Below are 15,052 nucleotides of genomic sequence, written 5' to 3' on the forward strand. Positions count from 1 at the left end.
GGATGACAGATCAGAGCAAGATTTCAGAATGTAAATATACATTTCACCTTCAGAGGTGATTTATCAAACCTATCGCATTAAAAAGTGTTTTGTGTTAGGAGCTCTCTTCAAACAATAGTATGTCATTTTTCACAGTAATAGCTACTGTAAATTGTACAGTGCAATTATGTTAACAAGAATTTAAGCTTTCAGCCGGTATAGGACACTTATATGTACCGACATTTGTTGTTTCTCTAAAATCTGCGATCTTGACATAACGCGCTGCATGATTTAGAACTGTCCCATTTAGTTATTTTCCACTCCAATACTGGTGTCCAGAGCTATCTTAATGCTGGGCCATAAACTGCCATTTTTTGTGCAAATCAAAGTGGATACAATATGTCATGTATTTTTGAGAGTACATTGAACATTTTCTTGGGACTTGAAAATCAACACTGGCAAGACCAAATGGAAATGGGAATCTTGAGGATTCTGGACATTGATGCCCTTAAAAAGAGGCTTCCCGACTGGGCACACTGTCACGTCTGCTCCCACTCCCCCTCTCTGGCGCTTGAGTTTGCCAGGCTGCTCATCATTACATATACCTGTCACCATTGTTTCGCTCACCAACACTTCATTGAAATCACCAGGACTCCATCATGTCATTGATTGCCTTCCCTATATCTGTCATTTCCTCAGTTTCATTCCCGTGTCTGCATTGATGTTGTTTTGTTTCTCTTGTCCAAACGCTGTTCTTGTTCAGTTTCCTGTATATTTCTTATTAAATGCTCACCCTGTACTTGCTTCCCATCTCCCAGCGTCTGTGGTTACGGAAGCATTACAGAATTAAGACACCTGAATTGGAAGCATCTGAGAGTTTTTTTGTTTTTTGTTGGTGATGTCGGGTCCGGGTGCCACTGCCGAAGCAACCGGGGATGCCTCAGCTGGCTCGTCAGGCTCCCATGCCTCAGCTGGCGCGAGAGGCTTACTAGCCTCGGTTGGCTCGGCAGGCTCCCATGCCATGCCTCGGTCGGCTCGTCAGTCTCCCATGCCTCGGCGAGCCCGTCAGGCTCGCCCAGGTAGGACGCCCCTGGAGGGGGGGTACTGTCACGTCTGCTCCCGCTCCCCCTCTCTGTCGCTTGAGGTTTCCAGGTTGCTCATCATTACGCACACCTGTCACTATCGTTACGTGCACCAGCGCTTCATCGGACTCACCTGGACTCAATCACGTCATTGATTGCCTCCCCTATATCTGTCACTTCCCCAGTTTCATTCCCGTGTCTGCATTGATGCTGTTTTGTTTCTCTTGTCCAGACGCTGTTCTTGTTAAGTTTCATGTCTATTTATTATTAAAACCACACCCTGTACTTGCTTCCCCTCTCCCAGCGTCTGTGGTTACGGAACCGTTACACACACACTGTATCTTTACTCATCTTGCCTTAAGCAATCCACACTGTGTCATCATGAATGTTATCTTCACAATCAATGTGCAGCGAGCTGTGTTTTACCTTGAGCAAAATAGACCTCATATTTGTTGTTTATATGTCTACCTGTCCTGTTGTATTGTGTGTGCCATATCAGAAAAATCTCAGATTCAGCTTTTTCATCCAATAGTAAAGTCAGGAAAATAACTATCATAAGTTGGTGGTGCTCCTCTATGAATACTAAGCACACTTTGTCTACTGTGTCGGTTTTATTCCTCTCTTATCTTATCCTGTTGGATTTTCTTATTTGACCAGAGTGTATTATACAGACATTGTCAGTGTTACTTTTTGCAAATCCAATCTGTTTTCGAAGTTGAGTCAGCATCATCACATTGAATTTCTTGGTTTAAATGACGTGGAAGCAATATTGATTCAACCAGTTTTTGCCCAGTGGGTATGGATGCAATAAAGGGGATGGATCACACACCCCTCTGCCGTTATCCAGCACAATGTTGGCCGCCCAACCTCGTAAGGGCTTTTTTTTTGTCTGGGTTATTGTTTTTTCAGTGAGTGAATCTAATGTGTGCGGTGGACGCTGCTGAGGGGAGGACGGCTCATAAGAATATCTGGAATAGAGTATAATGGCTGGAATGGAATGAATTAACTCCATTCCAGCCATTATTATGAGCCATCCTCCCCTCAGCAGCCTCCACTGAATGTGTGAGGGACATAGAGTGGGGTTATGTGTCTCTGTGTTTTGTGTATTTTACTGTATAATGAAAATCTGAATATGAGTCGGAAAATCTGCTCCTGTAAGCTATAACTAAGAGATGGGGCAGGTCGACTCTTAAATCATCATCATTTATAAGGTCCGAATCATACTGAACAAACCCTGCTTCTCTCTCTCTCTCTCTCTCTCTCTCTGTGTTATCAATACAGACACTTTGCCTGGTTGCTGTTTAACACAATCAAACGTGTTTAATACATTTCTTTAAGACGTAGATACATAGTCTAAAATCTATACACCCTAGGTACAAACCAGTGGAGGCTGCTGAGGGCAGGACTGCTCATAACAATAGCTAGAATGGAGTAAGTGGAATGGCATCAAACACATGGAAACCATATGTTGTATTTGATACCATTCCACTTTTAATGCTTCAGCCATTACCACAAACCCGTCCTCCCCAACTAATGTGCCACCAACCTCCTGTGGTAGAAACTGTTAATTTGGTCTATCTGTACTGCTTGAGAGTTCTCTGCTGTGATGCCATTCATGTCTCTGATGGCCCCTACAGTTTTTTTCCAAGTATGTGGTACATTTCCACAACTCTAAGCAGAAAAATCTAAACAGATCATCAAAATGGCTCATGTTTCAAAACTCTAAGGACATTTTCAACTGACTGAGTACAACAGACCAATTCAAAGTCACTTGTTCACTGCACCAACTCAATTTGGATACATATTCATTCTAAGTAACTGCTTTCAAAATGAAATATTCCCTTTAGTTTCGATATGATTGTCTTGTTATTTGCTAACAATACAATGAACTGTTCAAAATTATAACTTCCTGAACCAAAATGATGTAGTGCCTAGTTAATGTGCATACTTTGGTAACTGCTGAACCCTACATTTTTATAGTTTTACCTCATAAATGTATCAATTTGACATAAATGTATGTTGGAAGGTAAAACAAAATCATATATGGATGTGGCTGTAAATACTACATCACCATTCTCCATTAGTCAGTGTGCTTCAATAGGACACTCTATGTGCTGCCATTTGGAATTATATTGTAGTGTACAGTGCACTGCTGAAGTAACTGGGTTGTATATTTAAGTGATAATACCTGAGAAGCCGGTATTCTGAGGAAATATTGGCATGGGTGTAGTTCGTGTGGGCCGGCAAATCGTGCAAATATATTCTCCAAACACCGGCTTCGAGGGTAATATCACTTTTATACAACATAATCAATTATTTATTTATTTACATATTTACATATTTTCATTAAAAACGTTATTTTGATTAATTTATTCCATCCTTCCACAAGATATAGTCCCGACACAAATCTAGGGTTGCTACCCAAGCCATCTGGTCATTCATTCTATCGGTTTGGTTGCCAGGTTCAGTCTTTTTGTTCTGTATCTATGGTTGCAACCCAGTCGTTCAGTCTTTTTGTTCTGTATTAGAGGTCGACCGATTATGATTTTTCAACGCCGTTACCGATTATTGGAGGACCAAAAAAGACGCTGCCGATTAATCGGCCAATTTTTTAAAATGTATTTATAATAATGACAATTACAACAATACTGAATTAACACTTATTTTAACTTAATATAATACATCAATAAAAAATCCATTTAGCCTCAAATAAATAATGAAACATGTTCAATTTGGTTTAAATAATGCAAAAACAAAGTGTTGGAGAAGTAAAAGTGCAATATGTGCCATGTAAAAAAGCTAACATTTGAGTTCCTTGCTCAGAACATGAGAACATATGAAAGTTGGTGGTTCCTTTTAACATGAGACTTCAATATTCCAAGGTAAGAGGTTTTAGGTTGTAGTTAATATAGTATTTATAGGACTATTTCTCTCTAAACCATTTGTATTTCATATACCTTTGACTAGTGGATGTTCTTATAGGCAGTATAGTATTGCCAGTGTAACAGTATAGCTTCCATCCCTCTCCTCGCCCCTACCTGTGCTCGAACCAGGAACACATCGACACAAGCCACACTCGAAGCAGCGTTACCCATCGCTCCACAAAAGCCGCGGCCCTTGCAGAGCAAGGGGTATAACTACTCCAAGTCTCAGAGCTAGTGACGTTTGAAACGCTATTAGCGCGCACCCCGCTAACTAGCTAGCCATTTCACACCGGTTACACCAGCCATTAGGCTGATAGGCTTGAAGTCATAAACAGCACTGTGCTTGCAAAGAGCTGCTGGCAAATCGCACTAAAGTGCTGTTTGAATGAATGCTTACGAGCCTGCTGCTGCCTACCATCCCTCAGTCAGACTGCTCTATCAAATCATAAACTTAATTATAACATAATAACACACAGAAATACAAGCCTTTGGTCATTAATATGGTCGAATCCGGAAACTATAATTTAGAAAACAAAAAGTTTATTATCTCAGTGAAATGCGGAACCGTTTTATCTAATGGGTGGCATCCATCAGTCTAAATATTCTTGTTACATTGCACAACCTTCAATGTTATGTCATAATTACGTAAGATTCTGGCAAATTAGTTCACAATGAGTCAGGCTGCCCACACTGTTGCATATACCCTGACTCTGCGTGCAATGAACGCAAGAGAAGTGACACAATTTCACCTGGTTAATATTGCCTGCTAACCTGAATTTCTTTTAGCTAAATATGCAGGTTTAAAAATATATACTTCTGTGTATTGATTCTAAGAAAGGCATTGGTGTTTAGGTACAGTCGTCCAACGATTGTGCTTTTTTCTCAAATGCGCTTTTGTTAAATCATCCCCCAGCGCTGCATCGATTATATGCAACGCAGGACACGCTAGATAAACTAGTAATATCATCAACCATGTGTAGTTATAACTAGTTATTATGATTGATTGATTGTTCTTTATAAGATAAGTTTAATGCTAGCTAGCAACTTACCTTGGCTTCTAGTGCATTCACATAACAGGCAGGCTCCTCATGGAGTGCAATGAGAGGCAGGTGGTTAGAGCGTTGGACTAGTTAACTGTAAGGTTGCAAGATAGGTTCCCCCGAGCTGAACCAAAAAACAACAACAAAAATCTGTCGTTCTGCCCCTGAACAAGGCAGTTAACCCACTGTTCCTAGACCGTCATTGAGTTAAATAGTAGTAAATAGTAGTAGTTAAATAAAGGTATAAAAAAAGGTATAAAGGTATAAAAATTATAAAGGTATAAAAATTATAAAGGTAAAAAATTGTTATGAATACTTGAAATCGGCCCTAATTAATCGGCCATTCCAATTAATCGGTCAACCTCTATTCTGTATCTATGGTTGCAACCCAGTCGTTCGTTCAAAACGTTCTATTGCCGTACTGGCTGGCAACGTTCTTATCCCTTGCTTGCTAGCTAGCCAACTACGGCTAACTTACAGTCAGGTCAAACAGTGCAGCCAGAAAACAACAAAGTAGCTTAATTTGCATTTGTTTAAGCTGTTTTCTAGTGCCATTTATTTAGATACATCTGACACATTCATTACTATGGGACAGTTGGAGATCTCATTTTAATATTGAAGCAATGTTACAAATGTCAGAGAGACAGACAGCATGGTTCATACAAATCTGTGAGATAATGTCTAGATGATTTTTATAGTGGAGATCAAGTTTATAAATTGTTTATAAATTGCCTGGCTGGACTGATGAGACAGTGGATTGCGCCGTCAGATGGAACAGAGTCAATAGGCATTTTAACGTCTTAGATTTAGCCGGTGGTAACTTGTGGAATAGACACCGACTGGAATGTGGTTTTAACCAATCAGCATTCAGGATTAGAACCACCCATTGTATAAAATAATATATTCCACTCATTATCTGAATTTCTTTGATACACTATAAGCTGAGTCATTTCAAGCAGAGACAGGCGATACTGTATCAGTTGAAAAGGTGATCTTGCACAATGCTGTATGGAGCAAAAAGGTTTTTACAGTAGCCAACTGCTTTATAATACCCCTATTTCTGATTATTTGTCCTGAGTATGTACTGTATAAGTATTATAAAAATAAGACTGACATATTTCTCATCATGCTCACAACCTGCCATTGGATACATGTATAAATCAAATGGTGCCTGTGAAATTATACTCAAATACTGTATGGAAAAAAATATTTACCATCTACTCTTCTTTCTATTCAGCACTTTAAGTATTGTTTTGAAATGTGTATCCTGTGGTTTTTGCTATTGGATTAAACAGTAGTTAATGGTCCTGTTTGACAGGGTTGTGGATTTGATTCCCATGGGGGTCCAGTACAGGGGGGAAAATGGATGAACGTGTATGTCGCTCTGGATAAGAGCGTCTGCTAAATTACATAAATGTAAATTGTCTAAAACTCCAACCGCCATAGTCAAATCAAATGTTATTTGTCGTGTACACATATTTAGCTAGGGTCGGGAAATGCTTATGTTCCTAGCTCCAACACTGCAGTAATACCTGACATATAAAACAATACACCCAAACCCCCAAAATAAAAAATAAAGTAATTAAGAGATATAGAAATTTTAGAGCAATGTCAGAGTCCGGAATATATATGTTATTTTATATATATATACTGTATATTTTATATATATAGCTCACGAGTGGCGCAGCGGTCTATGGCACTGCATCTCAGTGCAAGAGGTTCAAATCCAGGCTGTATCACATCCGGCCGTGATAGGGCGGCGCACAATTGGCCCAGCGTTGGCCGGGGTAGGCCATCATTGTAAATAAGAATGTGTTCTTCTAACTGACTTGCCTAGTTAAATAAATAAAGACATTTCAAATATATATATGATGGTGTGTATAGACATTATGGGCAGTATATTATGGGCAGTGTGTATAAGATAGGCCTTGACTAGAATACGGTATATACAAATGAAGTGGGTAAAACAGTATGTAAACATTATTAAAGTGACCAGTGTTAAATGACTATGTACATAGGGTAGCAGTCTCTAAGTGCAGGGTTGAGTATCAGGTGGTAGCCGGCTAGTAACAGTGGCTAAAGTTCAGGGCAGGTTACTGGGCGATGGCAGGCGATTGGTAACTGTTTAACAGTCTGATGGCCTGGAGATAGAAGCTATTTTTCAGTCTCTTGGTCCCAGCTTTGATGGACCTGTACTGTCTCCGCCTTCTAGTTGGTAACGGGCTGAACAGGCCTGTGCTTGGGTGATAGAGGACCTTGATGATCTTCTTGGCCTTCCTGTGACACCGGGTGCTGTAGATGTCTTGGAGGGCAGGCAGTTCGCCCCCCAGGGATTGCTTTGGACTACTGCACCACCCTCTGTAGAGCCCTGCATTTGTGGATATTGCAGTTTCCGTAACGGGCAGTGATACAGCCCGACAGGATGCTCTCAATGGTGCATCTGCAGAAGTTTGTGAGGGTCTTAGGGGCCAAGCCAAATGTCTTCGGCCTCCTAAGGTTTAAGAGGTGCTGTTTTGCCAGAGGCGCTGATGGGCCATTTCAGGTTGTCAGGGATGTGTACGCCGAGGAACTTTAAGCTTTTCACCCTCTCCACTGCAGCCCTGTTGATGTGGATGGGGGCATGCTCCCTCTACTGTCTCCTGAAGTCCATGATCAGCTCCTTTGTTTTTTTTGAGGTTGAGGTTATTTTCTTGTCGTTGTTGGTAATCAGGTCTACCACTGTTGTGTCGTCTGTAAACCTGATGAATGAGTTGGAGACTTGCGTGGCCATGCCGTCATGGATGAACAGGGAGTACAGGAGCGGGCTGAGCACGCACCCTTGTGGGGCCCCCGTGTTGAGGATCAGCATAGTGGAGGTGTTGTTGCCTACCTTCACCACCTTTGGGACGGCCCGTCAAGAAGTCCAGGCCCCAGTTGCACAGGGCTTAGTGATGCATTTGGATGGTACTGTGGTGTTGAAGGCTGAGCTGTAGTCGATAAACAGCATTTTTACATAGTTATTCATCTTGTCCAAATGGGATAGGACAGTGTGATAGCGATTGTGTCATCTGTGGATCTGTTGTGGCAGTATGCAAATTGTAGTGGGTCTAGGGTGTCGGGTAAGGTGGAGGTGATATGATCCTTAACTCTCAAAGCACTTCATGATGACAGAAGTGAGTGCTGTGGGGCAATAGTCATTTAGTCAAGTGACCTTCGCTTTCTTGGCTACAAGAACAATGGTGGACAAGCATCAAGCGGTACCAGTACACCAAGACAGTAACCAACAGGACCCTGAACAGCTTCTACCCCCAAGCCAGAAGAATGATAAAAAAGATAGCTAACTAGCTAATCAAATGGCTACCGGGACTAAGTGCGTTGAACCTTTTTGCACTAACTCTCTTGCACTGACTCTATGTGAACACACACTGGACTCTATTTACACCAGTGGAGGCAGGTGGGAGGAGCTATAGGAGGACGGGTTCATTGTAATGGCTGGAATGGAATCAATGGAACTGTATCAAACATATGGAAGCCTAATGTTTGACTCCGTTCCATTTATTCCACTCCAGCCATTACAAATGAGCCCATCCTCCTATAGCTCCTCCCACCAGCCTCTACTGACTTACACATACTTACACTGACATCCCAACCCACACACACACACACACACACACACACACACACACACACACACACACACACACACACACACACACACACACACACACACACACACATACTACATACGGCCACAAACACGCATAGCACCCACGCACATGCATACTGACGCCACCCACACGTAGAAACACACACTCACCACATACGCTGCTTCTACTGTCTTATCTATCCTGTTGCCTAGTCATTTCACCCCTACCTATATGTGCATAGCTACCTAAATGACCCCTCCCTGCAAATCGACTCAGTACTGGTACTCCCTGTATGTAGCCATGTTCCTTTTATTTGTTATTGTTATTTGCTATTCACTGTGTTTTTTCCCCTCGTTTCACTGTTTCTGTTTTTAAAAATGTATCTTTATCTTTAACTCTACATTGTTGGAAAAGGAGCCATCAGTGAGCATTTCACTGTGAGTCTATACCTGTTGTTTACGAAGCATGTGACAGGTACAATTTGATTTGATGTCTTGTATTTTTAATAAGACCTCTGTTGAAAGGTGTTACTCAGCCTGTTCTGTCATAACAAGGTGGGAAACGATGGGTCCCAAATTATATCATCATTCATAATTATTGTATGAGTCTTTTCTTAGACAAACTCAGAACATTACCCAAATGCTTGGAAGCACTAAATCAGATTATATTTAAGATCAGCTTTCACACGGTGCCAAAATGGATGTGGGATTTTGTCAAAGATTTGGAATAGGTCATCCTCTCTGCATTTACACATATTTTTTCTATGGCCCTCAAATTCAAATCTGTACCTCGAAGCCAGTTTTACTGGGGGGTTTTTCTCATTATTTCCCTCTATTCAGGAATTGATTTTGACCTGGGACACCAGGTGGGTGCAATTCATTTGAAGGTTGAACATAAAACCAGCAGTAGTCCGGCCCTCGTAGGGTACGATTTGAATATCCCTGCTCCATTGGCTTGTTCTGTTACTTCCTAGATGATCACTGTGTTCAACATCTCTTTCAGTACTTTTCCTATGTGGCTCAGGATGTACTGATTGCATCTTGGGCTGTCTGTTATCCCAACCCCCAGCTGTCAGCCAATCCATTCCATTATAGATCCAGTAAGTGTCAATCTCCAAGCTTTAATTCTGTATATTTAGGGCTCATTTCAGTTATAGAAACATTTAGTGAGTTCAATAGCTTGTGTTACACTCCGTCATCTCCATCTCATTCTGTTCTGGTTGTCAATGTGTCTGGCTGAACTACATTATGTCCAAGACACAGAGTTGTCCATCCCAGCTGGTTCCATCTCAAAGCTTTCTTAGAACCATCCTCAAGAATGGATCATTATGAGACAAATCCAATATGGATTTATCATGGCAACAGACAGTTCACTCTATATTCCATTCAGATCACGGGTGATTGCATGCTCCTGATGCTGCTCTTGAAGTGCTCTGATAGTGTCATCTTTCTCTAATCTGACTGGCCATCAGAAGCTTTGTACGATGCGCTCGCTCTTACTGGCCTCATCTCTCAGCTCTCCGAAGGTGTCGAAGAACTGCTCCATCTCCATCTGCAGCGTGGCATTGCGGCGGTCGGCGTCGGCCCGGGCACGCTCCACGTTGCGGATCTTGATTTCGGCCACACTGTACCAGCGGCGCTGCTGCGCCAGGCTGGCCCGCAGTCCCACAACCTCCCCGTGGAGGGCCTCGTTACGCAGCTCAAACCTGGGAGAGCCAGGAGAAAGGGGGACAAGGAGTTATACACACACAGCTTTCACTCTGGTGGTACTATAGGACTGTGGTCCAGAATGTAGCATGCAGCATCACATCATGTTAGTGTAACCTGACACATGTTGAAGACTGTATATAGAATATATATGGACATTTGAAAAGGACTGCTGATGCATTGGTGTGATTTATTCACAGTTCCATTACCTCTGGATCTTGGCCTCGAACTCAGCCCTCTGCCTAGCCATCTCTTGTCTGAGGCCAGCCAGGAGACAGTACATGGCCTGGGAGGCCGGGGGGCCGTGGGGGTCAGAGGGCAGGAAGACCTCCGAGCTGCCCGTGCTCAGGGGGGCATCAGTAGGGACAGAGGAGGAGGCTAGGGAGTTAGGATGGAGGTCCTCTCCTGGGTCAGTCCTGAAGGAGTGGAACCTGGTGGACCTCCGTCCTAGGCTAGCTCTGACCACACCACTCCCACTATCGTCCAGGGGCAGAATCTCACAGAAGGACCATGAGCTGCTGGTGTCTGCCACGCTTGCCATGCCCACCTCCACCTCCACTGGACCAGCAGTGCTGCCCACACCACCATCCGCAGCCACCTCATCAATGCTCTGGAGTGTGTCCAAGTTGTCATAGACAGACAGAGTGCTGTCCTGAGCCTTACTGCTTCCACTGGTGCCAGTAGTCCCCAGCTTTGCAGCCCAGCTGGGACCCTCTGGGCCTGTCCAGCCACTGGGCAGCATGCTGCTGTGGTCTGGGTCAGCCTGTATTGTCACAGTGGAAGCAGAGGCTGTGAGTGAGGAGGCAGGGTGAGAGTGAAGGTGGGGGCTGTGTGCTGTCTTAGGGGGCTGGGACTCTGACTGGGACGGAGTGTATCTGTGGTATAGAGACCCCTCAGCTGGCTGCTGGTGGTCTGTGTTTAACAGGCGTGGGGCTAAACTGATTTCACACGGGCTTTGGGCTGACCCTCTCCTCTCAGCAATCAGAGGCAGGGAGAGCTGGCGGGAGCAAGGGGAAGGATGGTGGGCTAGCTGTTGTTGTAGGAGGCGCTCGGCTGTTATGCCAAGCCTGGAGTCATGCGACTGGGCCTGGGCAGTGGGCTGGATATGCGCCCCCTCGAATGGGTCTCCTTTCCATCTATGACAGGGGAAAGAATCTGGTCGTGAGGAACCGGGGGCGTCTACGTTTCCCCCCTCCCTGGAGAAAAGGCACTGGTGCTCCCTGATCAGCTCAGACATGAGCTGCTGCACCACAGCTGCCCCTGGGGAACAGAAGGACAGACACAAGAGTCACAGCCGGACACATACAGTACCAACAACGTACAAACAGCATCACATGGCACTCAGCGTGTACGCAACACTGTGTTGATATAAACACTGTCTCAAGGCCACCCGGACAGACAGACAGACAGACAGACAGACAGACAGACAGACAGACAGACAGACAGACAGACAGACAGACAGACAGACAGACAGACAGACAGACAGACAGACAGACAGACAGACAGACAGACAGACAGACAGACAGACAGACAGACAGACAGACACAGCCCCTATCTTTATCGGTCTATATCTGTCTCTGTCTGGCTCTATATCTGTAGGCTATCTCTGATTCATGTCCTTTTTCCTGAACAACACTCTCACATGCCCACACGCACCTCCAATGATACTCTCTGGATCTTCAGCTTTGGGTCGTAGAATGTTAGGCCCGAAAACAGTAGCCAGGTTCTGGGTGCTCATCTTGTTGCTGCTGGAATAGGACTGGACTTCGTTCAAAAACCTGTTTTGGCAGTGATTTATCCGTATGAGACTTGGGCAGGGTCGATTTTGTCACAGCTGCGACATAACATACAGTAATGTGTCATGGTTGAACAGATGTTAATGTATGTTGTACTGTGTGTTGTATGCTACAAGTCTAGTGATTCAAACAATTATATTTGTATTGCGTTTAAATTGCATTGAAAGTGAGGTATGTTGTATGCAGATTTGATGTTATCTTGATGACATCTTGCTAATGATCTTGATGCTGTCTTGACATTATCTTGCTAATGAATGACAGGTCAATTGTAGACTTACTGGCAGATGTAATTTAGCAGGTTAAAGTTAGCCACTGGAAGTTCATGAAGAAGATGCTGTAGTTCTGTCAAACCCTTGGGGACACCGGGCAAGATATTGTTGTAAGTACCATCAATGGACTTGATAAATTACATTTCTCCTTAGAACTTTTAGATCAGAGGATGGTGGTTGTGTCTCTCGCTGTTCATCAGATGTATCTCAGGAGGGCGTGCATGATGCAGCTGGATGCAGACTTACCTGTTTCCTCTCAGAGGAGATGTTCTTGCCACACACCAGGATGTCCTGGTATCTGGAGAAGGGCACCAGTGGCTCTGGCAGCTCCCGCAGATACAGCTTCAGGAGCGATGCCACGGTGTGCACGTCTGTACTGCTAGGATGTCAAATACACACACACTTAAAATACAGCACATCTCTACCACCGTATGGGGACACGCATAACGGTACATACAGATATAGGCCAATAGGTCTAATTTAATTTAATTTTCAACTGTGGTGTTTCTGTTTGCGTTGACTGGAGAGCTCTTACCTGTCAAAGGAGGGCTTCTCCCCAGCATCGAAGGCGTCCTGCAACTCTTTGACCAGCGTGGCCTGGCCTGGCTGGCGGAACAGCCCCACCTCCAGAAGACCCCGCTCCCGGATGAAGTCCACACACTGCTCCACCACCAGAGGTGCCATATGGACGCCGTAACGCCGCTCATACAGAACCGTCTCCTCCAACCGCTGGCCAAACACGCCTGGGGGTGGAGAGAATTTAAGATCACCCAGGCTAAATGAATAAACAGAGGATGATAGAGTGTGAGTTTGATGGTTCAGGGAGCTTCCCTTCTTCAGACAAGTGGACTCGAACCCTCCATGCTCCAAACCACCTATTTACGCAGCCTGCCTCACACTACCGCTCTGTCTGTGTGTATGTGTGTCTCTGTGGGCCTGAGATACTCACGCCTCCTGAAGCTCAGCACCCGCTTGATCTTCCTGTAAGCAGGGTGGGACAGGTAGCTGCTGGTCCTGCACACTGTCGCCTTGTTCTCCGGCATCTTCTCTGTTCTCTTCACAATTATTTTCTCCCAGTCCAAATCTCTCTCTCTTTTCACCTCTTTTCTTCCCCTCTCTCCTCTCCGGCCAGACTGTTTGATGGGGGATTATGAGAGGACTCAAATGTCTCGGCGCTGCTGAGACCAGTGTGTTCTTTCCCAAGCGGCCCACCCCTATCTACCTCTCTATTTTTTGGAAACTCTCTCCTGTCTGTTACTTTCTGTTCTGTTTCTTCTCCCCCTCCCTCCTCCTCTTCCCTCCTCCTTTTCTTTCTTCAGGTAAACAGATAAGGCTCCTCGCTCTGACGACTCGAGAAATGAGGAGGCAGAGGCATTCCTTGGCGATGCTCAACAATGGTCAACTAGGTGACCTAATCAGAAGAATTAGCATTCCAATGGAAAGAATGTCATCCTACAAGAAGAAGCATTGTGACATACCTGACATATCACAAACTCGCAATCACTCAGGCATGCAATGGAGCAAACATGCCAATGAATAGAACAACCATGGGAACATGAGCCATATCAAAATGTATTACGGGGATGTTGAACTTTGGAAAGTAAAAACCCATCTTTATTTTTGGCGGCTAAGTTCCCCTCTTTAGATTCCTAAGATAATGATTTAACAGGAGATAGGAGAGTCCAGCAACAGTAAACGTTCAGCTGATTAAACTGGTCCTTTTCACCACTAAACACAGTAAATGTTTAGGAAAGTTTCTCCACACGTTGTTGCTGAATGCAGATAAAGACGAGGAGGCAGTTGTACAGTAGCTCGGCTCCTCTCACGCTCACCTCAGCCTTGGTTCCCAGGGCACAAGTCCTTCCACAATGCTTAACTGAACTCAATCTGGTGAGCATTGAACATCCAGAGGAACCACTTTCAACCTGGATTGTGTTAACAAAAGAGTCAACCAGCTCTCCTAGAAGAAGGTGTCCATGTTATTGTAGAAGTGACGACTGTGACAACCACAGGGAGTATATTATTCCCTCCCCACCCAGAAGAGATTAAGTTAGCGTTCCAGCGTTGTCCAGCAGTAATTGTGCTTGGTAAGCACCACTTAGCAAGCTATGTCCTTGCGGCACGTGTCTCTCCCTCCTTGTCCTATCCAATCCCCCTCATGCTTCAGGAATGTGCCATTGTTTTCACTCAGCCAGTGTCATCCCTCCCTGTCCAATGCGCTCTCAGTCCCCCCCTGAGCTGCTCTCTTTCTCACCAATTAGGTTATGTTTGTTTCCTCACGTCATGGTCCTTAGGGTTCCTTCAAAGATCCCCACGGTCCCACCACAAGAACAAGTACACAGTGTTTTGTCTTGGACTCTCTCTTTTATTTAGCCTGGCTCAGCCCCCTCCCCAGCCCCTGCCTACTCCACCCCTCTAGTCTCTCCCCCAACCTCCCTCCTGTATCAAACTATCCCCCACCATACTCACTGGAGCATGGCCAAGGTGGCACCGGCACCCTCTGTATCTCCTATCTCTCCCTGGCCGGGAATCATTAACAAGGGAGAACAGTGTCACAGATTGACAAAAGAATAAATGAGTTTGAACCCTTTTTGTCCCCCCCCCCACACACACTCCCCTCTGTCCTAGCA

General features: G+C 44.5%; 1 protein-coding gene across 2 annotated transcripts; it reads right to left on the minus strand.

Annotated features, from left to right (window-relative positions):
* Window positions 1-8,720: 8,720 nt before the first annotated feature.
* LOC112229025 (rho GTPase-activating protein 24) lies at window positions 8,721-14,777 on the minus strand. 2 transcript variants are annotated; one of them, XM_024394902.2, is made up of 7 exons: window positions 13,372-14,777; window positions 12,958-13,165; window positions 12,669-12,798; window positions 12,432-12,505; window positions 12,014-12,135; window positions 10,567-11,617; window positions 8,721-10,356 (listed from the first exon to the last, which is right to left on the minus strand). In XM_024394902.2, the coding sequence occupies exons 1-7, from the start codon at window positions 13,463-13,465 to the stop codon at window positions 10,119-10,121; spliced, it is 1,917 nt and encodes a 638-aa protein (XP_024250670.1). In that variant the 5' UTR covers window positions 13,466-14,777; the 3' UTR covers window positions 8,721-10,118. The 2 variants fall into 2 exon arrangements, with proteins under 2 accessions (XP_024250670.1, XP_024250669.1); XM_024394901.2 differs by having other exon boundaries at window positions 12,669-12,801; window positions 13,372-14,776.
* Window positions 14,778-15,052: the final 275 nt, after the last annotated feature.

This window comes from Oncorhynchus tshawytscha, linkage group LG30 (genome assembly GCF_018296145.1).
Source record: "Oncorhynchus tshawytscha isolate Ot180627B linkage group LG30, Otsh_v2.0, whole genome shotgun sequence".
NCBI classification, from domain to species: Eukaryota; Metazoa; Chordata; class Actinopteri; order Salmoniformes; family Salmonidae; genus Oncorhynchus; species Oncorhynchus tshawytscha.